Genomic DNA, 23,794 nt, shown 5'->3' with positions numbered 1-23,794 from the left:
AACCAATATTCATAACCGGCAAAGGTCAACGCCCAACGTTGTGCACGACCAGACGATGTTGGCAGAATGGCTCTGTTTTCTCCCAGGAGACCTAACAAGTGTTTGTGATCAGTCTCAATGGTAATATGTCTTCCAAAGACATATTGGTGCATCTTTGAGGTGCCCCAGACACACGCTAATGCCTCTCGTTCTACTTGAGCATTGCGACGTTCAGTGTCAGATTGAGTTCATGATGCATACGCAACAGGTTGGTGATGCCATCTGAAGAGCTATCACATCTGAGTACAAGTTCCTTGGATGGGTCGTAATGGACAAGTAACGGCGAGGATAACCGCATGGTTTTAGCAGCCTTGAATGCTCTTGTCTGGAAATGGGAAGCTGCCCAAACAACACCTTTCCTGAGGAGAAGATGCAGAGGCTCGACGGTTGTGCTTTGTTGAAGCAGGAAATTACCAAATTAGGTCAACATACCCAGGAATGCACAAAGTTCTGAAATGTTTTGTGGCCTTGGTGCATTTGCAATGGCTTCAACTCGGAGAGGACAGAATTATCACTCGGCTACCCTAAATTGCTCGGAGAGGACAGAATGCCTTGAGAGGAGATTTGATGACCCAGGTATTCAACTTTAAGTGCCAGAAAGGTACACTTCTCATGCCTTAGGCATAACCTAGCTTGTGACAGCCGATTGAGGACTTTGTTCAGGTTCTCAAGGTGTTTATGTTGTGACCATCCAGTCACTAGTATGTTGTCCTGGAACAGGACTGTCTTTGGTACAGTTTTCAATAATGTCTCCATCTCACGTTGGAAGATTGGTGCAGCAGAGCGTATGCCAAATGGGAATCTGTTGTACATGTAGAGTCCTCGATGAGTGTTGATGCATGTATCGGGCTTGGAATCATCATCCAGTTCCATTTGAGCAGAGGCATTGGTCAAGTCAAGCTTAATGAATGTCTGGCCACCCATGAGAGTGGTGAACATATCCTCTGCTTTGGGCAAAGGGTAGCCACCCAGCTTTGAATAGCGGTTGATTGTCGTTTTGTAGACCCCACAGATTCGTACTGTTCCATCTGTTTTGAGTATTGGAACGATAGGTGCCGCCCAGTTGGAGTACTCGTCTGGTGAGATGATGCCTTCACTCTGCAGGCGGTCAAGCTCACATTCGATCATTGATCGCGTCATGTCGGGCACAGGTCTAGCTTTATGGAACAATGGCTGAGCATCTGCAGAAACATGAATCCTCACTTTGGGCCCTGCAAAGGTGCCAACACCATCGCTGAACAGGCCAGGGTACTTGTTGAGCACGGTGTCGTGTCCAGCAGAGTTGGAGACTCTGTTTACGTCACTCCAATTAAGTCTGATTATTCGTAACCAATCTCGGCCGAAGAGGGGTGGTCCTTCTCCACGCACTATCAGTAGTGGTAGGACATGAGTGCTGTTTCCATATCCTACAGTTATGTTAGCTGAGCCAACTATAGGAATCACCTCCTTGGTGTATGTTCTTAAGTCAGTCGATACAGGCCAGAGTACATAACAGGAGCCTTTCTTGGAAGGTAAGTGGAGGTGAACTTGTTCTCACTCATAATTGATCTGGAAGCGCCAGTAGCAACTACCATCCTCACCAGGACATTATCGATTGTTACATCAACTATAATTGGAGCATCTGAGCTCTTTGTTCCAACAGAGAAAACCTCATAAAGTTCCTCACTTGACTCTCGGCTGCAGGCTGTGCTCTGTGACCTTTCGTCCACTATATCAGTTTTTACGCCAATGTTAGAAGCAGGAGACAAGTTCTTCGACTTGGATCGAGAACGATGACACTTCAAGTGTCCCCACTTACCACAGTTGTCACAGGTATATAATTCCTGTACCGACATTGGAAAGCTTGATGATTACCACCACAACGCCAACAAGTTAATCCAACCTTCCAGGGAGATTCAGAAATGTCAGGAGGTGGAGGTGAATTTGGTGGCTTTCTAAAAAACACTTTTGTTTGTAGCCAAAGGTTACCTTGTTAACCAATGGGTCCTGCTGGATAACTTTTGACTTGTTAGAGATCACACACAGGCTCTCGGCAGTTTGCGTACATGCAGTGGCTATTTCCATGACTTTAGCCAAATTAGGGTCGGATTCAGTTCGGAGTTTCCGCAGAATTGAGTCATCATTGACGCCTATTATAAAGAACTCATGTAACATCTCTTCGAGTTTATCTGTAAACTCGCAATGTTCGGCGAGTCGGCGTAAATCAGCCACAAACTCGGATGCTGACTGACCATCTTGACAATGGTGGGTATAAAATTTATATCTCGAGACGATCTTTCCCGGATTAGGGTGATAATGTCTTTTCATGAGACTGACGAGCTCTTCATACAACTTGTCAGAAGGTTTAGCTGGGGAAAGAAGATCTTTTATGAGACTGTACGTCGGGGCAGCGCATACGATCAGTAATACAGCTCCTCGCCTTTCAGCGTCCTCATCGGTATCCATTTTGTTTGCCACATAGTACTGCTTCAGACGATCGGTATCGTCTTCCCAATCACCCCCCACTGTGTATTCACACAATATGCCGATGCATGATGACATCGTCTTTGCCACTGTAATGTACTCAATGAACAGGGACGCAGACTCCGAAGTGGCAACAATAGGTTTAATCTGAACCCGGGCACAGCACAGCACCGCATCCCAACATGGGCAGGTCATGCGACTCTCCTAAACCACACCCTGGTGCACCCATGTATGTATGCATTAAGACAAACTTCTGATACATCACACACCCACCCCCCTCCTTATATTTCCACAGGGTGCTCAAGGTCTGCCAGCAACCTCCTTCTGTTAAGGGGCCGTCACACCTTGATGATTTAGCCAGCATATGCCGATTTATGAAAAATTTGTCTAAAACGCTGGCACACATCGAATACCTGATGGGTACGTTATGTATACGTCAGGTACATGCTGAAAAACACTACCATAGGTCGTATTACGTTGGTTTAAAACTTACTTTTTGGTTGTCCAAAAAATTTTGCATGCTTGAAATTTTACGACGTACTCGGCGCTTGGCTCACACGTTCCGCTACGCTGGCCATAAGTTGTAGGCACGTTATGCGATCGTTGACACACGTTACTTGTATGTTACTCATAAGTCGAAACACGTAGAGGTAACATTCGCGTACCCGAAACTTATTTCTAACCTATGAGTAACGTTTTGTAAGCACGCGACACGAACGTTGTTCACACTTCGCAACACGCGACTTGAAAGTTCCTCATACGTCAAAACACATCAAAGTAATGTTTAGGGTACCCATGATTTATTTATAACCTATGAATAACGTGCTTGGGAATTATTACGCGATGCATACGCTCGACTATCGTTGGGCATAGGTTGTGGACAACTAAAACACAATAAACAATCGTTGGTATAACTTATCTATAAGTTATCGAAGCGTTCTGTGTTCATTACTAGTACATTATGCATTTGTCAAAGTCGTTTTTAATACTTTAAAAAGTAAAACAAAGAAATATTTAATCGTGGGAATGAGGAAAAAAAATTAGCCGAAAAGAACATCGAACAATGGTGCAAAGTAGTCTCCTATTCGTGGACGATAAGAGGATCCATCATCACCCACACCATCCCCATCACGCTCACATACTACTACTGACATAGACATACTACTACTACCAATGCTACTACTACAACTACTACTACTATTACTACTGTCACGCACACCAACTACTGCTAATAGTATTACTACTACTGATACTACTGGCATTGACATCTACTCAACATGGAATCTGGAACAATGATGGGTTCCTCTTGTGAAGCCCATTTGTATATACCAATTCCCCTTCACGCTGCCAATACGCCATTACACGGTAGATGTAAGTTAGAAACACGTTCAGCAAGTGCTGTGGTCGTCCGGAAGACGTCAATCTAATTCGTCTGCATACGACAATGTGCGTTTTAGATGCGTTACACATAGGTTCATAGCATGTTACTCAAAGGTTAGAAGCACGTTATACTTAGGTTCAAAGCATGCTACACATAGGTTAAACGCACGTTACTCATAGGTTCATAGCACGCTAGTCATTGGTTCAAGGCAAGTTATAAATAGGTTCAATGCACGTTACTCATAGGTTTCAAGCACGCTACTCATAGGTTAAAAGGTCGTTACCCATTGGTTGAAAATTAGGTTGCGGGTATGTTAAATATTACCTTGACGTGTTTCGACTTATGAGTAACCTACAAGTAACGTGTGTCCGTCGTGTGTAAACGATCGCGGAGCGTGCCAGGAATATATGACAATGCATGCGGAACGCGTTAGCCATACACCGAGTAAGTCGTAAAATTTTCAGCATTCTTTAACTTTCACGACGTATTACACGTACCACGTAATATGACAGCGTACTTCATTGTTTTCCAGCCTACTCTTAACGTATACACAACTTACCTATACCGTATTTGACGTGCGCCTAGCGTTTTAGACACATTTTTCATAGGTCGGCATACGCTGGCAAAATCGTCAAGGTGTGACTGCGATGTTGACACTTCAAATTCTCAGGCGGTTACGATTTAAATCAGCGTCTGGCAGGTTCTTAACAGGCTACGCCACGAGTTCGCCAGCGATACGTTTAGCGCGCTATGCGTAAGTCAAACTATCATTGGGCATAGGTTGTGAACGCTGACAACAGGCTAAACATTCGTTGGTAAAAGTTATCATTAACACAACGAAATGTTCTGTGCCCGTTACTAATATGTTATGCATACGACCAACACGTTATGAATACGCCCAAAACTTAAAAAAAAAAAAACATCAAAATTTCAGCGTACGCCAACGTTTTACATACATTTTTATATGTTGCCATTGCTGGTTAAAACGTCAAGGTGTGACAGGGCCCTTAAAAGTACCAAAATCACGAATCACTGCTCACCTTCACTCTTTAATTCTTCTTTTTTCCCGCCTTTGGAACAAACTTCCACACTCTCTTCAATCCCACTCTTCCTTCCAGGTCTTCAAAACCGCTGTTCACCACCTTCTCTTATCTTCCCCCATCCAAAACCTCGATCTTTTCTACCCCCGCTAATCCACCCCAAACCCACCTCCTTCAAATTCCCTGCTTTCCTTCCTGAAAGTTCCTTTCGTGTAAGGACCTGAAAGTCCTTGTCGTGTCCATCTTGTTTACCCTGTGTACCCCACCCCATCCCTCTCCCTTCCCCAGATCTCCTCATGTGTCTGTACTACACTGTTTTTTCCTTCCCTCTCCCACCCCTCTTGTCTCCTGTTCCCCTTGTTGTACGTTCTGTTTGTTAGCTCTCATAGGAGCCTCGACGGTGTATACAACAACAACAAAAAAGTAGGTCACAATGTGTTCCCCGAATAAGCCCGTTTTAAATTAGAACGATCAGTATTAAATGTAATTTCTTAATGTAAACTGTTTATTTCACTTGTAGGTAAAGATACTCCTCGGTGTGTCCTCGAAACCTTTTTACAAACTTTGGCATGCTGACATATTTAAGGCCTGACAAACCCTTTGACTTGTACTTGTTGTTAACTTACAAGTTCACGATGACATCATTTGACCTATTTCGTCCCATTTCTTACCCTTTAATATGCTAATACACCCTGATATCCACCAAAATGGATACAAAAGCAGATTTGGAGTTTGAAATGGAAAGCCATTTTTATTGCAGCAAAAATGCCCGAGTCATATTTTTGGGCTGTTTGTTTTTTCGTCCGTGCATAGCAGATCTTCGTTACCATGATAACTTGTGAACCACTCAAGGTATTTTGACCAAACCTCATACAATTATGCACTATGATTCAAAGATGAATGATTAGATTTTGGGTTCAAAAGGTCAAATGTCGATGGTCACAAGACCTCTTATTGAATATATATTTTTTTTATCTCATAACTTGTGATCCACAGAATGGTTTTCAACCAAACTTGGCACAAGTATGGATTGCAATACAAAGCTTAACTGATTCAATTTTTGGTTCAACAGGTGAAAAGTCATGTGCCCTTTGAAAACATTTTGCAGATCACAACTTGAGTTAGAAGCATCTGATGTTTGCTCTCTTCTACTTATCTCTCAAACTCTCATGTGACCTTTCATTAAGATCAAGTGTAACAGTGGGTTGACGTCTACCCCATGCAGAGGCATATCCATTAACCAATAAAAAAATACATTGAAACAAAATATATATTAGATAGTTTTTTCATGATGGAAACTTACAATGGAGTTTGACACTTGTATTTTTATGTTAATATGAAAAATTCACAGTTGATGTGAATACAAGATCTTGAACATTATTGGTGCACAGTGCAATGCATATGTCTGCTCACTGCTTGGGTTATTTTTCCATCATAAAGATTGGCTGTAGTGGTGTGTGCTTTCTTCCTTATGCGATCCTTTACTGCTTGGTGTGTTTGGCTGGCAGAGTGGGCCTATCAAGCTCTTTGTCCCTTACAAGAGGAGAAAAAAGGACCATGAGCTCAACTGCCACTCGATGTTCAAAAAAGAAGAGACAAAAAGCATTTCTCTCTTGCCAAGCACGTCCAACACAGCTTGTACGTCTCTTCCCCCCACACACACCCCCACCCCAATGTCAAATGGCATGGCTCGGGGTGTTTTGCATGCAACACATCTTGGCATACAGGGTGTTTATAAAGTCCTTGTGCAACTCTAAATTTAATAGCTTTGGATGTGCACATGTTTGAAGAGAAGGTCGACTTGTTCAAATTGGGCATATTAAATTGATCGACGTGTTCAGAACTGTGAACGGTTTATGAAAGCCTTAATCCTCAAAGTTTTTACTCGATACAGTTCAAATTTTTAGGCTTCAACATAATGATACATCATTCAATCTGATCTTCAAACTTGTTGAAAACATTCTCCAGGTGCCGCTGAGTAATTCTATGAATTGTATTTGTGATCGTAGCCTGAAGTTTACCTAAAGCATGTAGTTTTGCTGAGTAAACAACAGTTTTACATAGCCCCATTAAAAATATTCCTCTGGGGATGGGTAAAGAGAGAATGGCAAAGAGAGTGGATAGTTTGAGGGAGCAAGGTAGGAAGAAAAAAGTTCGAATGCAGTTGAGATGGGAGAATTGTGTGAGGAGGGATATCGGTAAGGTGGGGGTGGTTGGAGAGTGGAGAGAGTTGGCTGAGGACAGAGGGCATTGGAGGAGTATCATGGTCAAGGCAGGGCAGAAGCTTGGTGCCATCGGCATATGGGGACAGGTCAAGCAACCGAGGTGGCCATCAATTTGTCCACGTCTACTGATCCACTTGAATGGGAAGACATCATTCAAGAACTGTCGCACATTTGAAGCATAGTGGCAGGGAGCACCGCTTTGCTGAAAGCTGTTATATGAAAGATTTAATTGTGGTATTCCAAGGATAAAGAAGTTCTGCAACAATGCAAAGTAACATTCACCATTGACTGTTGCTTCTTTCAAAAAGAAAGGACTAATGATGCGTGCCTTCCAAAGAGCACACCAGGCATTGGTTTTTGGTGAATCTCTTTTGTGTTGCCTTACTTCCTGAGGTTTTTCTATCCTCCAAATACGGTAATTGTGGTGGTTGACTTTGCCACCGATTATGGAATGTCTCATCAGAAAATATCACCTCATCAAGAAACCAATGGAAATTTTGAGTTTTTGGTTTGAATTGATGACAGAAATTTAACCTTGCATGGTAGTGCTCTTCCTGCCACATTTAATCTACCTGAATCTTCAAAGCATGTTCCTGCATTTTCGCTTTGACAATTTTGTGCACTTTTTATTGTGGTCTATTCAGATCAACAGATGCACATTCAAATGACCTCTGTGGACCCCTTTCAAGTGCTTCCTGGATGATGGTCACAGTCTCCTTGCTGATTCAAGGCCTCTGAGATTGGCGTTTGTCATTCACTAACTCAGTTTGTATAAACTCTTTCATCCAATTGTTAATCAAGTTCCTGTGAGGTGCATCTTTCCTGTAATAAGCAGTGAAGTTATGGACTTCTGTTCTGCTAGCCATTACACACAGTTAAACTTTTCAACTCCAGTATATACTGCTGCCATTTCAAATCAGTTTCAGCATCGAAAATGAAAAAAAAAACATAAACAGAACATTAACAAGAAAACAAGAAAAAGAGCGATCAGAGATTGCAGACACTCGCCAGGACTTTTGTGTGATGTGTTGTGTGGTGTTTGTGTAGTTTTGTGCACTGGTGTGTTACGTAATTAATAAGAGACATAATTAGAACTGCCACTTTATAAATGCTGACAGTGATGACTGGTTCAGCAATTTCAGAAAAGATTTTTGAAGGTAAAAAAAAAACAAAAAAACAATATGGCTGCCGAATCACTTGACTGACGACGTCATCAAAAATATTTTTGTGGACACTTTTATCCATAGATGACCTTCAAAAATTTTCATCCTGATTGGATGAAGCGTTCTACAAATGCCATTATGAAGTCATAACGAAAGCACCGATGATGTCATAAAAAGTCACACTCATTCCCCTCGAGGAGTACTTTCTGTGTGCCAAGTTTCAATTTTTTCCTTGCTACATTTTCAGAGATGCAGAGATCCAAAGTTTTTCCTTTCTTCCAATTTGGCTGCCGCACCACGTGACCTATGACATCATTATCATTACAAGATTCGACATGAGTCGGCGCACCAATGGTGAAAAATTCGTCTCAATCTGAAGAGGTTACGGAGAAAAACTCAAAAATTCTGTGCGGACAAACAAAGAAACAGACAAACAAACAAGGAGACATCGTGCAGTGCACGATATTTGCAAAATCCATAAAACAAATTTGACCTCAAAAATAATTGGTGGTTGAATTCATTGACCAAATATGCAACTCATCTTCAAATTTCAAGTGAATCGGATGAAAATTGAGGGTTTTAGAAATACCGCCTTAGTTGTTGACCTTGGGCCAACATGTTGACCTTTTGGTCTACTCTACCAGTCAAAAGTTTGAGAACACCCCCATTTTTCCTGTTTTTACTGAAATTTAAGCAGTTTAATGTGTAAATGTACTCTGAAATTAAAGCATCGAACAAATAAACAATTGCAGATAAAAAAAAAGAAATCATGGAATCGTTTTGTTGAACAAAATTTAATCTAAAATTTTGACTCATTCAAGTAGCCACCTTTTGCAGATATAACAGCCGAACATACTTGTGGCATTCTTTCTACAATGGAAATCAAATATTGTTCGGAAAGTTCTTCCCAACACTGTTGCAGAAGTTCCCACAAATGTGTTGCACTTGTAGGTTGCTTTGCTTTCACCGTTTTTTTTTTTGTATACCTTGTCGAGGCTCGTATGAGAGCGAACACACAGCATACAGCAAGGGGGGGGCATGAGATAAGAGGGGCGGGAGTGGGAAGGACAAAACAGTGGGGAACAGAGACATTATGAGTTCTGTCGAAGGGAGAGGGATGGGGCGGGGAACATGGGGACATTACAAGATGGACATTACAGGGACTTTCAGGAAGGAAAGCAGGGAATTGAAGGAGGTGGGCTTGGGTGGATTATCGGGGGTAGAAAAGATTGAGGATTTGGATGGGGTGGTAAACAGCTGTTTTGAAGGCCTGGAGGCGAGCAGTGATTGGTGATTTTGATAGTTTCACCAGAAGGGGGGTTCTTGGCGGACCTTGAGCGCCCTGCGGAAATGTGGTGGGGACAAATCGCAGAGAGAGCAGGGGGGAGGCTAGAGAGGAGATGATGGAAGACAGAAAGACCACCGACCAGCTTGCGGTGAGAGAGTGAGATGCCCAAAGACTCAGCCTCATTGCGGGAGATGCCAATGATCTGAAATGCCTTGGTTTCCACAGTGTGAAGCCGAGAAAGGTGAGAGGCAGGAGCACCAACCAAGAGGGCAGAGCAGTACTCCATCAGGCTGCGGATGAAAGCTTTGTAAGTGGTCAGGAGCTCAGGTGGGCCAAGGAAGGACCTTGCACGATGGAGGATTCACAGTCGGCGACTGGCTTTGGAGGCGAGGTTTGAAATGTGGCTTTCACAGGAAAGGTCATGGCAGATGGTGAAACCCAGAAGCTTGAAAGAAAGGACTTCTTCCAGAGGATTGATCAGAAAGTGGATGGGGGGGGGGGTTCTAAACAGTCCTTTCAGAGAGACATAGTGAGAGTGTGAGATTTGTCCGGATTGAAAGACATATTCCACGTGTTGGACCAGTTTATGATTTTATCCAGATCTGCAGTGAGTGAAGAAGCTGCTGCTTGCCGGTCTGATGGATGAAAGATGGTACGGCAGAGGGTGGAGTCATCAGCAAAGAGATAAAGAGGATTTTCCAGAGTGTCGGATAGATCATTGATGAAAACCAGAAAAAGAACAGGGACCAGAACGCTACCTTGAGGAACTCCAGCCTGGACAGGAAGAGGGGATGAAAGAACTCCATTTTGGGCCACACGTTGACTGTGACAGGAGAGGAAGTCTGCGAGCCATGAGTGGAGATGGCCTTGGATACCATAGGAAGAGAGTTTGGTGAGCAGGGCAGGGTGCCAGACCGTGTCAAAAGCACGCAATATGTCTCGGGATATGGCTCTGATTTCATGTCCGGCATTGAGGACCTCCATCCATTGTTGGGAGAGCAGAAGCAGCATATCCAGGGTAGAGTGACCTGTTCTGAAACCAAATTGAAGATCGGAAATCAAGCCATTGGAGAAGAGGAAGGATTTCATGTCTGAAGCGATTATGGATTCCATAACCTTGCTGATGATTGGCAGAAGGCTGATTGGTCTGTAGTTGCAGGGATCTGTTTTTGCACCTTTTTTATGCAGGGCAGTAATGCTTTCTGATTTCCAAGCAGATGGCAGATGACATTGAGCAAATGAGAGGGTGAATAGAACAGAGAGAGGGTGAGCAAGAGCAGAGGAGTAGGTTTTTTGGACACATGGGCTAATGCCCTCTGGACCGGTTGCAGAATCTGAGTTGAGGTTTGCCAGCAAACTCTCCACCTTGTCAGGAGAAAAGGACACAGAGTCCAGCGACAGTTAGGTGCGACTGGGTAAGTTGGTAGAGAAAGCGATGGGTTTTGGACACAAAATTTAGCTGCAAACACCGAGTTTAGACATTCAGCCTTTTCACGTGCGGCATCAGCAGTGCGGCCATTTGAGGTAAGGGAGGGGATGGAGGGGGAACATACACCAGAAACCGATTTGATTACACGCCAACAGGATTTTGAGGAGGGAGAGGGGTTTGAAAGTTTGGACTTGAGCTTAGAAAGATGTTGTTTTCTGGCTCTCCTGAGGGTAGATACACACTTGTTCCGAGCTTCATGGAAGGAACTGAGATTGCCCTCAGTTGGGTTTGCTTTCCACAAGGCAAAGGCAAGTTGTTTCAGGACAACTGCCTCGCCACAAGCTTCAGCGAACCAAGGGCTGGAGGAAGGGTAGGACAACTGAAGATGAGAGGGGATAAATCTGTGCATGAGGGAGAGCAAGTTTCTTTCAAAGAATTCCCAGGATGAGTTGATGTTGGAGAAAGTAGCGGTCGGAGACCAGTCTATAAGTTTGATAGCTGCTTGGAGACCCTGCCAGTCGGCTTGAGTGAAACACCAGACTCGACTGCGGTGAGGTGGTTCTCTGATAATAGCCAGAGAGATGTCCACTTTTACAAGGATCTGGTCAGAAGATCCAATTGGAGTGGAGGAAGAGCAGCAGATATTGTTGGAAATTTGTCAAAATCAGATCCAGAAGAGATGGAGTACCATTGGTTGAGATCCGGGTCGGGAAGTTGACCGATTGAGTCAGTCCCAATGAGTCGCAGAAAGCTTTTGCTGAGGTGCCATGACAGGTGAGAGAGTTACGCACACCTAGCCAACTGGCATGATGACAATTGAAGTCGCCACATATGAGGAAGAGAGAGTTTGGATGATAAGATAGAAGTTGGTTCATGTTTTCGAATAGTGAGGTTTAGATGGAGTCATCTCTGTTTGGTGGATGGCACAGTACACATATATATATATATATACATGAGGTGGGAGTGGAGGGGAAGCCGTAGCCAGAGGTATTCCTGGGATGTGGGGGAGTGAGGGCAGTGCATGGAGAGTGAGGAATAGAGTCTTTGATGAAGAGAGCAACTCCTCCACCAGGACGAGGCTCAGGTCTGTCATACTGGAGGAGGGAGTTACCGGTGAGAGATAATTGGGAGTCAGACATGTCTTGGGGGAGGAAAGTTTCTGTAAGGCAGATTATGTCTGGTTTGTCAGTGGCAACCTGTATGGAAAGATCTGAAAGGTTTGAGCGAAGGCCCTGAATATTTGAGGTCCACCCTTCTGTCCAGTTCATCCCAAACCAGCTCAATGGGGTTTAAGTCTGGAGACTGTGCTGGCCATTCCATGATTTGAAGCCTACCGTCTTGTTCTTTTCTTCTAAGGTAGTTCTGACATAGCCTGGAGGTATGTTTTGGGTCGTTATCTTGCTGTCAGATGAACCCCTGACCAACTAGGCGTAGACCAGAGGGTATTGCATGGTGCTGCAAAATGCTGTGGAAGCCCGTTTGGTTCAGGGTGCCAGTCACTCTGTGCAAGTCGTCAACTCCGGATCCAGCAAAAGAGCCCAAGATTATCACGCTTTCTCTTCCATGTTTGACAGTTGGTGTCACACACTGAGGAACCATCTTTTCGCCTCCTCGACGCCATACAAAAACCATGCGTGATGAACTAAAGATTTCAAATTTTGATTCATCGGTCCATAAGACCTTCTTCCAGTTTTCAGTAGTCCACTGGTGGTGCTTCATTGTCCAGGCAAGCTTCTTTTTCTTATTTTGCCATCTTAGCAATGGCTTTCTTACTGCCACTTGAACTGTCCTACCTGCAGCTCGAAGTCTTCTCTTCACAGTTGAAACTGAGACTTACTTACTTCGACCAATGTTAAGCTGTGCTTGAAGCTGCTGTCCCGTGAGCCACCTATCATGCAAGCTGTTGACTCTCAGAAACTTGTCTTCTAATTGTGTTGTGGCTTTGGGTCTACCAGACCTCTTCATGTCAGTGTTTCCAAGTGCCTTTTGATGGTGTAGGAAACTGTACTCACTGACACCTTGGCTTTGTTTGCAATTTCTTGAATGGAAAGGTCCTACACTTTTAAGCGTTACAATGGTCTGTCTGTCTTCCCTTGTTAATTGTCTTTTTCTCACCATCATGATAGCAATGTACTACTTTCTGCAGTGCAATATTGTCCAAATAATGCTTCAGAGGGTGTAGCAACACAGTCTGTTCCAACACTGCTTTTATACAGACAGAGGGTTTGTAACTAATCAACAAAAGTTAGTACACCTGTTGGAATTATTTCCTTCAACTTTCAAGGCTTAATTTACTTCCATTGCTGCAGAACAGCTGTAGTTGTAAACCCATTACTTGTTCCCTGAAAAGGGCCCTTTTTTAACAACTCTGAAATTTACATTATTTTTCAGTTTTTGGTAGGCAAAACTGTTTTTTTAACTTCTGGCAGTTTTCTGCTAAGCTTTGTACCATTTCAGGTTATTCACTGGACTTGAACTGTTTAAATTTCAGTAAAAACTGAAAAATGGGGGTGTTCTCAGACTTTTGACCGGTAGAGTATGTTCACCTCAAAAATAATAGGCTAGTTGAATTCAGTGACATCAAATATAAATCCTCTTCAAATTTCAAGTCAATTGAATGAAAATTTGACCCAAATTGGCATTTTGGTCTATGTTGACCTTTTGGCCTATGTTTACCTCATAATTAATGGTGGTTAAATTTGGTGACCTGATGTGCAAAGGATCTTCAAATTTCAAGTCAATCGGATGAAAATTGAGGATTTTAGAAAATTTGACCCAAATTGGCGTTTTGGTCTATGTTGACCTTTTGGCCTATGTTTACCTCAAAAATTAATGGGTGGTTAAATTCGGTGACCTGATGTGCAAAGGATCTTCAAATTTCAAGTCAATCAGATGAAAATTGAGGATTTTAGAAAATTTGCCTCCAATTGGCCTACGTATAACCTTTGGCCTATGTTTACCTCAAAATTAATAGGTGGTTGAATTCAATGACCTGATTGGCAAATGCTCTTCAAATTTCAAGTTAATCGGACGAAAATTGAGGATTTTAGAAATCTGGCCTATGTTGACCTTTTGGTCAATGTTGACCTCAAAATTAATATGTGGTTGAGTTCAGCGACCTCATATGCAAATTATCTTCAAATTTCAAGTCAATCAGATGAAAAATGAGGATTTTAGAAAACTGGCTCAAATTGGCTGTTTGGCCTATGTTGATCTCAAAATCAATGGGTCGTTGAATTCAGCGAACTGATATACAAATGGTCTTCAAATTTCAAGTCAATCGGATAAAAATCGACAATTTTATAAATGATTTTTAAATTTGGCTTATTTTGGGTTGACCTTATGGTCCATGTTGACCTTTTGATAACCTCACAAGTTATAGGTGGTTAAATTCACTGACCTGATATGCAAATCCTGTTCCAATTTCAAGTCAATCAGATGAAAATTGAGGATTTTAGAAAGTTTGGTTCAAATTGGTTATTGGCCTATGTGGACCTTTTCGGTCGACCAAATTTTACGAAACTTCAACGCGGGACCGGCGCAGGGGCGGTGACATTAATCTCTGAACATTTCAGAACGAAAGGTTGAGTGGTTTGGGCTGCAGGCGAGCGGACAAACAAACACACAAACAAACAGAGGTGATCAATGTACTTGTCCAAAAAATATTTTTTACCAAGTAACAAACACACAAACACACAAACAAACGGAGGCAATGAACATTCTAGTCAATTTTTTTTTCTTTAACCAAGTAACAAACATGCCGAGCCGAGCCGAGCCGAGCTGAGCCGAAACAAAAACAGAGGTGATCAACATACTTGTCAAAAAAGAAATTTTTTTGCCAAGTAAAAAAACAAACAGACAGACAAAACGGACCCAAATGCAATGCCCTCTCTTTTGGAGAGGGCAACAACATTGACGTTAACAAACCTTTATGAATTATGTATTCGTTTGTCATTTCAGTTCGCTTCTTTCATGAGTTCATCCAAAGCTATTGAAGTTTTGCACAAGGACTTTATAAACACTAATTTTCCATACATTCTGTCAGGCTGTGGTGTTGCCTTTGTTGGATTGTATGATATGTGATTGGAGAGTCATGAACCAAATCAACACTTCTGGGTCTTCATTCGATTTTGATGTTCCCATTAAGTGCCTGCTCCTGATTAAGGCAGTTTAATTGAGATTTCTGCATTCATTTTCTCCCATTATGGTACTTGACCAATTAATTATTGCATTCTCCATCAGATAGGTTCAGCAAACTGCATTAATTCACATTTTTTTATGACCTATTTTGTTCGATTGCTTGTTCATCATTTACCATACAGCAAGCAGTTGGAGTTGCTGGCTTTCTGCCATAAGCTGCTTCTGCATTACAGTAATTCGAAACCCCTTTTGATCATTGGCATACGAGTGTAGCAACACGGTTGTGCACATGCATCCTCAACTACAATGCCATATCTCTCTTTGCTGACTGCATGCTCATCATTGAGTTGTATATTGTGGGTTTTATTCCACCATCAATTGCTATCTTGAATAAATTGCATTGGTACTGCTCTCCAAGAAAGTGTTAAGCTGGCTAGTTAGTATCATCTTTGCTTCCCGCAATGTCTGCCAGCAGGTACGGTGCCGTATAGTTATGCAGCGGCTGGTGTTTGTGCCATTAAAGTGCAGTTTCTGATATTTTTCAAGAACTGTTTGTGGCTGGCTTTCTGCAATAAAGCAGAACAGCATATGAGACTCCATCTGAAAGTCTACATGGAGTAAAACTCCAGCGAGCGACAAATTCGAGGAATCCTGCACTGTCATTGTCTCCTGCACTGAATTCCATGTGAAACGCGATTCTTTTCCAATTAAAAAGATTGTGACCCTCATGGAACTAAATTTGTACATCCCGTTCACTGAAATGATTTTTCTCAGGACAACATGCTGGATGAGTCAATTTCACATTAAAAACACCCCTGCTGGCCAGATATCGAGAATTTCATTGGATAGCTTTATTTTGCAGGGATGTTGTCGAGTTGAACTTTTAACACCAAACTAACATTTAATTCACTTGAGTATTTATACCTAACTTTTATTTTTATGAATGTTGTTCTTAAAGGATTTTTGCTCTGAAATATTTCTTCCTCACTCATTATACTGTGTACAAGGAGAATAAATTCAGGGATGAGGTAAATCTACCCATCCAACGAGCTTGCACTGCAGCAATAACCAAGTAACTTAGCATAACCTTAACACCAAACATAAGGAATGATGAGTAACATTAATACAGGATTGAAGGAAACATTGAAACACACAATACAGGCAAATATTATGAGGATTTGTTTTTAACGTGGTTAGTGTATTTCCAGGGAAGAGTTTCGTTATATTTGTCATCGTGAAATTAATTAATGGTTTCCACGAGGGTTTTTAGTGTATCGAGGCACTGTGCCTGGAATAACTGTGCCCATTGAAGAAAAGAAGCGGGCAGCAGGGGGTGGGTGCATGTACGTGTACGTGTTCATGTGTGTGTGCACGCGTGCATGCATATGCACGCAGTGCTGTGTATGCTTGTGCGTGTGTGTTGTGCATTGAGAGCACGTGTTTTTGCCCACGTGTGGGTGTTTGTGTTTGCGTATGTTTGCCCATGCACGTACGTGCGTGTGGGTATGTGGCCCCAAATGTCAGCACGTGATGTTTATTTGTGTTGGGTCAGTCCATCGGTTTATGACAGTGGTGTATACCGTACGTCGATACGTTGCTGGGCCTTTGACGCACTGAGAATACCTATATGGCCACCACCATGTGGCTTCTGACATGCGTCCCAAGGCTAGTTTTGGCAAGATTTTTCTATTTGGTGATGGTACCAGTGTCAAACGCATACCCTTTGCAAATCATACTGTGGTGTCTTTAACATCCACCAGAGTGGGAGATGGAGGGGTAGAGGGAGATAGATATGGAGAGTGATTATAGATGAAGCCAAGTTTGTGCATCTGTGAATCAGGGGTATAGCAAGAATAGTGTCGTCAAATGCAATTGATAAGTAAGGAATGAAGTGATGAAAGTTAATTGGAAAAATGAAGAGATTGCTCTTGTTGCCATTAAGTTCTGAGTGGAGAGAGGTTATCCAGTCGTAGATGGCGTTATGGCAGTGTGATTGTGTTTGGTTTGTATGTCGGAGGCATTGTCCTAGATATTGAAGAGGAGCTGTGTATCATTGGTGTATAAGTGAAAGGAGAAACAGTTTGAATTTTAATGCCAAGCGACCAAGTTGAGATGGTTTAAAAGAGTTCTGCACAAACCAAAACTTGGAGAGTGCCAAAAGAGAGTGATGGTGATTGAGTAATATCACCGAACGCTGTCAATGCATACCATGAGAGATCACATTACAGAATCCCATTGAGTGTAGGGAGTTGAGTAGGAGGGTGTGATTAATTTCAGATATTCCAAAGATGATGGGTATGGAATCGCAGTATTGTGAGTTGATGACTAACAGACCATTGGTGACCAGGGTGAGGGCTGTTTCTGTGCATTGATGTTGGTAAGAGTATGATTGTCATGATTCATGGAGGTCTTGGGAAATGAGGTGTAATATATTTTGGATGTGTGTTTGTGGCAAATTTGATCGCAGAATGGAAAGTGCCAGATGACAGGTAGTTTAAATGGTCGGTGATGGAGTGTGGAAGCAATGAAAAAGAGAAAACAGATGGGCATTGGGGTTAAGTGAGCTGGTGGTGGGATTGGTAGTGGAAAGGGGAGAGAGACTTCAAACTCATTGGTCAGGTAAAGGATTCAAACAGAAGGTGTATAGTGCATGGGGTACACAGGAAGATTTTAAGGGGTAATAATCATTAATACTCTGGGGGATTAAGGGTGAAGGGAGGACCCCAATCCTGTCAATGTAAATGTGTATTGTCTCACATCACCTCATGGAATTACAAATTTCACATTTGGTCTCACATCACCGGTAATTACAAATCATAAACACAAAAGTAGGGGAATTAACCCGTTTATAAAGACATGTCCTTCCCTAATTTATTAAAGTTTAAATTTAATACCGGATTTCAAAAATTATTATTTCGTATGCAGCCATTGGCTGCTGGTTGCATCATTGTTGGGAGCGCATGGTTGTGCCGCTGATGCAGTGCCACATGTTTCCAGAAAGCTGGTACTCATTTTGCTGACCTCGCAAGGATGACAGGCTGAATCAACCCAATCAAAAACAGCGGCTCAAACTCGAGACACTCAGATCTTTATCCTGCCACCTGAAACGTTAAGCCAACACCAGGCATTTATTACCGGGTAACCTGAAGTATGACAACGTTGGCTTCCATGTTACCAATGAATGAAGATAAATTGAAGATCTTTCAATGAAATTTCAATTTATTGTCCATTTTTATTTTTTTTTCAAAATGAGAAATTTACATGGCAAGAAAGACACAAAGTTCCATCGAATTACTAAATGAGGGTGAAGGTGAGAGGTCATGGGGGTGGGGGGGGGAGGGGGAGAGGGGTTATGGTGTATTTGCATGTGTGCACCTTGTGGATCGTGGTGTGCAGGACAATTTTTTGTAGCACTAAAAAACGTGAAAAGTTGCATTTATTTTTTACCAAAAATTGCACGATAAAGTAACTTAAAATCCTTGCCCAGAGACGACCAATTTTCAGTAAGTCATTTAGTTATTCAATTCTCAAAGTTAGCAAGTAGGCAATGATGCAACATTTTCATGAATTCAGCAATGATATGACATTTTAAAAGGTTTTTAAAGTCAGCATTACATGAAATCACTCAAATTCACAGTTCATTGCTGTGATTGTAATACACAGAAATATATTTCTCAACGTTTTCGGGCGAGAAGTTACGGTTCTTCGCTAGTCGTGTTTTTTTACATCAAAAAAGAGCGTTCAACGCTCACCGAAGTAACTTGAAACTTTCGCAACTTTGCGTACAAACTTGGTGGAATGTCATCGTCTGTCAGATCCATGATCGACTTCATGTCTTTGTTCTGCTCCAAACGCCTCTCCAAATAAGACGCTATCCCACATGGATCACTGCCGAAGCTGAGCGATTTCAGATCGTTGAAAGCATCCGAGATCGTATTCGTATAACTTTCACATTAAGTAACCAGCTCAATCACTGGCACATTAGTCACGCACATTAGTTCCGATCGATACTGAGCAAGTCGTTCACCAGGTGTTCTGATGCTATAGCTTCCTTCGCTCTGGTAACAAGCAAACCATCACCTTGAAATTCCCCAACAATTCTCTTGACATCTGGCAAATTGTCAGCATAGTAGAAAGCCACATTTAACCAGCTTGCCCAGTGGGTTACGATGGGTTGAAGGTGGGTATCCAATTGCGGCAAACAACGCCTTACGTTCTTTGTTCTTGACAACATCACTCTTGACCCTGGCAATCAGATTATCGATGTCAGAGAAATTGGCTCAAAGTTTTTCAGCGCAGTTATGAAGTAGATGCGCAGTACATGTGACATGGAGTAGTCAAGGGTAGATTTGCTTGACGAGGCGTCCAGCGGCAGTCATGTAGCGCGCAGCATCGCTCAAGAGTAGAACAAAATTCGACTGATCAGACTGTAGTGTTTTGATGGCATCATCCACTGCATGTATTACTGTCTGTGAGTTGACTGAGGCTGGAAGCTGCTTGCAGTGCAGCAGGAAAGTCTTTTCTGGTGATTCGACATTGACTACGAGGGTGTTAATGTACTCTGCGCCTGCCACCTCTGCTTCATCGTTGACCATAAATATATTCTTTCCCTTGAGGAAGTTCTGGATCCGCAATGTTTCTTTGTCTGCCATTGATGCCACTCGTGATCAGCAACAGGACTCCTAAAGGCCCGGTCACACCTTGACGTTTTAGCCAGCGATGGCAACGTATTAAAATGTATGTAAAACGCTGGCTGACGTTGAACTTTTGATGTTTTTTTTAAGATTCGGACGTATTCATAACGAGTTGGTCGTATGCATAACATATTAGTAATGGACACAGAACGTTTTGTTGTGTTATAGATAACTTATACCAACGAATGCTGAACCTGTTGTTGGCCTACACAACCGATGCCCAACGATAGTCTAACTTAGGCATAGCGCGTTGCACGCATCGCCGACGATGTCGTGACGTAGCCTATTAAAAGGCTGACGCACAACGATTCGAATCATAACTGTCGTAGAAATGGAAGTGTCAACATCGCGGTCACACCTTGGCGATCTTGCCAGCGTATGCCGACCTAAGAAAAATGTGTTTAAAACGTTGGGGGCACGTCAAATACGGTATGAGTAAGTTTGGTATACGTGAGTAGAACGCTAAAGTACGCTATCATGCGTCGTAGTAAGTAGAGTACGTCAAGAAATTTTAAACATGTTCAAAATTTTACGACGTACTCGGCGTATGACACACGTTCCGCATGCGATGGGGATAAGTTTTACACACGATATGTGGACGCTTACACACGTCCACAAAGGCTACTTATAAGCTACTCATAAGTCGAAACACGTCGCGGTAATGTCTTTTTTACGCGAAACTTATTTCTAACTTATGTTTGACGTGCTTTGAACCAATTCTTTACGTAGCCCCAACACACATCGACGTATGTAGACGTATTCCAATGACGTCTTCCGGTCGACAAAAAAAAAAAAGAATGTGTTTCTAGCTTACAACTGCCATATAAAGACGTGTTCCCAGCGGTTTTGGGAATTGGTATATAAAAATGCTGCTCATAAAAGGGGAACACAACAGTGTTTTCGAGTTCTTTTTTGAGTCGATGTCCATGTCAGCAGTAACAGTATCAGTATCAGTATTAGTATTAGTATTAGTATTAGTATTAGTAGTAGTTTGTTCATGTTGGCAGTAGTAGGTGAGTGTGAGGGGGAGGGTGTGGGTTATGATGGATCGTCCTTGCGTCCGCGTGTCCACGGGTAGGTTCATAGGCTGCGACTCAACGATTTAAATGGCTGCATCTCCACTATTGAAAGTAGACGCTTGCGCTCAACAATTGGATTTTTTTTACACTCAACGACTTTTAAACGGTTCCACTCTGCTATTTTCATTGTTTACAATGAACGATTTAAATTGCTGTCACTCGCCTTTGTTTTTTGACGCTGGGGTTTGGAAATTTGAAGCGTTTCTTCTGAACGTGTTAAAACGCTCAAACTCGACTATTTTAAATAGACGCTGCCGATGGACAATTGGAATCATAGCCAAGCTAGACATCGAAGTGTGAACATCCTCGTCATGCCGAAGAAAAGTTTGAAGAATGCTGCAAATAAGTGTCCTGGCCGTGGCCGTGGACGCTGACGCAAGGATGATCCATTATACCGACGTCTTTCAGCCTATGAGTAACTTAAAAGTAACGTCTGTTGACGTGTGGCAACGATCGCGTAACTTGCCTACAACACGTTAATCATAGGTTAGAAATAAGTTTCGGGTACGCTAAACATTACCTCGGCGTGTCTCAACTTATGATTACCTTACAAGTAACGTGTGTCGTGCGTGCCTACAACTTATGGCCAGCATTATGCGAAACGTGTGAATCATACGCTGGCATATATCGAAAAATTTCAAGCATGGAAAATTCGTCTAACACCTCGGCGTACTACGACGTATGCCAGCATACTATGACGTATACCAGCGTGCGCTTAACGTATACAAACTTACCCATAACGTATTCGATGTGTGCCAGCGTTTTAGCCAAATTTTGCATACGTCAGGCAAATGCTGGCTAAATCGTCAAGGTGTGACAGGGCCTTAAGACAAGGTCGACGAAAACTCACAAAATAGCACGATTTTTTGAAACAAAACCGAACTAGGAACACACAGTGACAAGCAGGTAAGAAAATAAACAGTTAAAACAGGACAGATAACGACCGGAAACTTACCTTTGTGATCGACAGCAGAGAGCCCTGAAAGAGACCTGCAGACGTTCCAAACCCAGAACCGGAAGTCCAAAAGTGACATCAGTGAAGTTGTATTCCAGCCATAAAGTTTGGTTGAGACTGGATAAGTAGCTACTGAATGAACATATTGCAGTCAGTCAGACAGACACAGACAAACAGACAGACTTTCACCAAATTGTGTATTTTGGTGGGATAAATTTTACTTTAAAATGCATAACTCATCTGATGGACTTTTTGCTTTTTTTCCTTTCTGATCCTACACTGCTGAGCATTTCATATGTGGACATTTTACATGCCTTGTGCTTGATTTAACCCAAACGTTTGTATTTGCCATTTTAATGGCCTCGCCCATTCCCAAACGGACGCTGGAGGCTATTGTAATTGGTCTGCGTTTCACTTTGTGTGTCTGTGAGTACACATGTAGATCAACTTTAGCTGGTCATCTCCCTTAATATAGCATTTCTGGTCTGTCAAAGGCATCTCCTCTGCAAATTCCCAAAGTTCTGTCTTTTTTTTTTCTTCAGAATAAATCTCAAAGAAAAATACAAAATAATTTATATTTGATCATTACTACCAATTATGGCAACAACACAAACACTTTATTTATGATAAACTTGGCTTTTTGTTTTCAAAGTTTTTATTCAGACAAACTTTTCAAAAATGAAAATATTTTAAAAATAGTCGAGAATATGTAACCGATTTTTCATCCGTATACAGTTGTCAGAGTTCCTTATATGGTCATTGCTGCAGATACGATTGGTTCAGCTGTCACGATGATGGCAACAGGAAGCCTATCCTTCGAGCGAGATGTAGCTGCTGATGCCCCAACAACCCCGATTTTGACAGACACAACATCACAAGGAGACGTTTTCAACGCGACAGCTGGTAAGTACAACACCTTTTGATTAAGCACAGAACAAGACCACTGGGGTACAGGCAAAAACCAGTGCAGTGTTCAAAATCTAATTTGAGAAAATCCTTGTATGATTTCTGATGTGAGACATTTATTAGTCTCACTCTGAAGGGGGTGCGAGTCTATTGCAGTGTGTGTGTGTGTGTGTGTGTGTGTGTGTGTGTGTGTGTGTGTGTGTGTGTGTGTGTGTGTGTGTGTGTGTGTGTGTGTGTGTGTGTGTGTGTGTGTGTGTGTGTGTGTGTGTGTGTGTGTGTGTGTGTGTGTGTGCGCGCGCGCGCGCGCGTGCCTACGTGCGTGTGTTCTCATCTATATATATTTTCACTTTAAAAGGTTTTCTCTGCAACCGATTGTCTGATCCATACAAAACTTTAAATATAGGAGGGACTCAAATGGTATTGCAGCCATATTGGATAAAAATAAAAATTTGGACATCGTTTTCTCTGAAACCGCTCAGCAAAAAAATTGAAACTTGGCATATGTCATGAACTCCCTTTGGGGTATATCGGGTGTTAATGATGATGTCATCAGTGAAGTTGTATTCCAGCCATAATTGGTTGAATGGAAATCCTCATCCAAAACTGTTTTTCTCTGCAACCGCTTGTCCTATCAATTAAAAACTGTAAACATAGGAGGGACTCCCCATGGAGATTATTTTATTTCTAACTCTGACATCAGAGGTCACACGGGATGGCAGCCATATTGGATTAAAGGAAAAATTTGGACATTTTCTCTGAAACCTCTAAACGAAGAAAAAAAAAAATTTTTTTTGAAACTGGTATATGTCATCAACTCCCCATGGGGTATATAGGGTGATAACAATGACATCATTGGTGAAGTATTTCAACCATAATTCGTTAGTTGAATTTTAGTTGAATTTATCTGAAAAATCTGAAACATCATATCTGATCTATGATCCAATGTGAGTGAAGAATTAAATGAATGAGGTTCATAACCCATGCCAAGAAAC

At 42.2% G+C, this 23,794-nt stretch overlaps 1 protein-coding gene across 2 annotated transcripts in view; it reads left to right on the top strand.

Moving 5' to 3' along the window:
• Positions 1-23,794, top strand: part of LOC147024416 (deformed epidermal autoregulatory factor 1 homolog) — a 328,494-nt gene that overhangs the window by 203,695 nt on the left and 101,005 nt on the right. For both annotated transcript variants that reach the window (XM_085884328.1, XM_085884329.1), the window contains exons 7-8: positions 6,432-6,561; positions 22,665-22,799. In XM_085884328.1, coding sequence (XP_085740454.1) covers positions 6,432-6,561; positions 22,665-22,799 — 265 coding nt within the window. The remainder of the gene's footprint in view (positions 1-6,431; positions 6,562-22,664; positions 22,800-23,794) is intronic.

This window comes from Eptatretus burgeri, chromosome 6 (genome assembly GCF_056783735.1).
Source record: "Eptatretus burgeri isolate ZD-2024b chromosome 6, Ebu_testis_v1, whole genome shotgun sequence".
NCBI classification, from domain to species: domain Eukaryota; kingdom Metazoa; phylum Chordata; class Myxini; order Myxiniformes; family Myxinidae; genus Eptatretus; species Eptatretus burgeri.
Note: the sequence above shows the minus strand (reverse complement) of the source record. Positions and strands in the feature narration are given on the sequence as shown.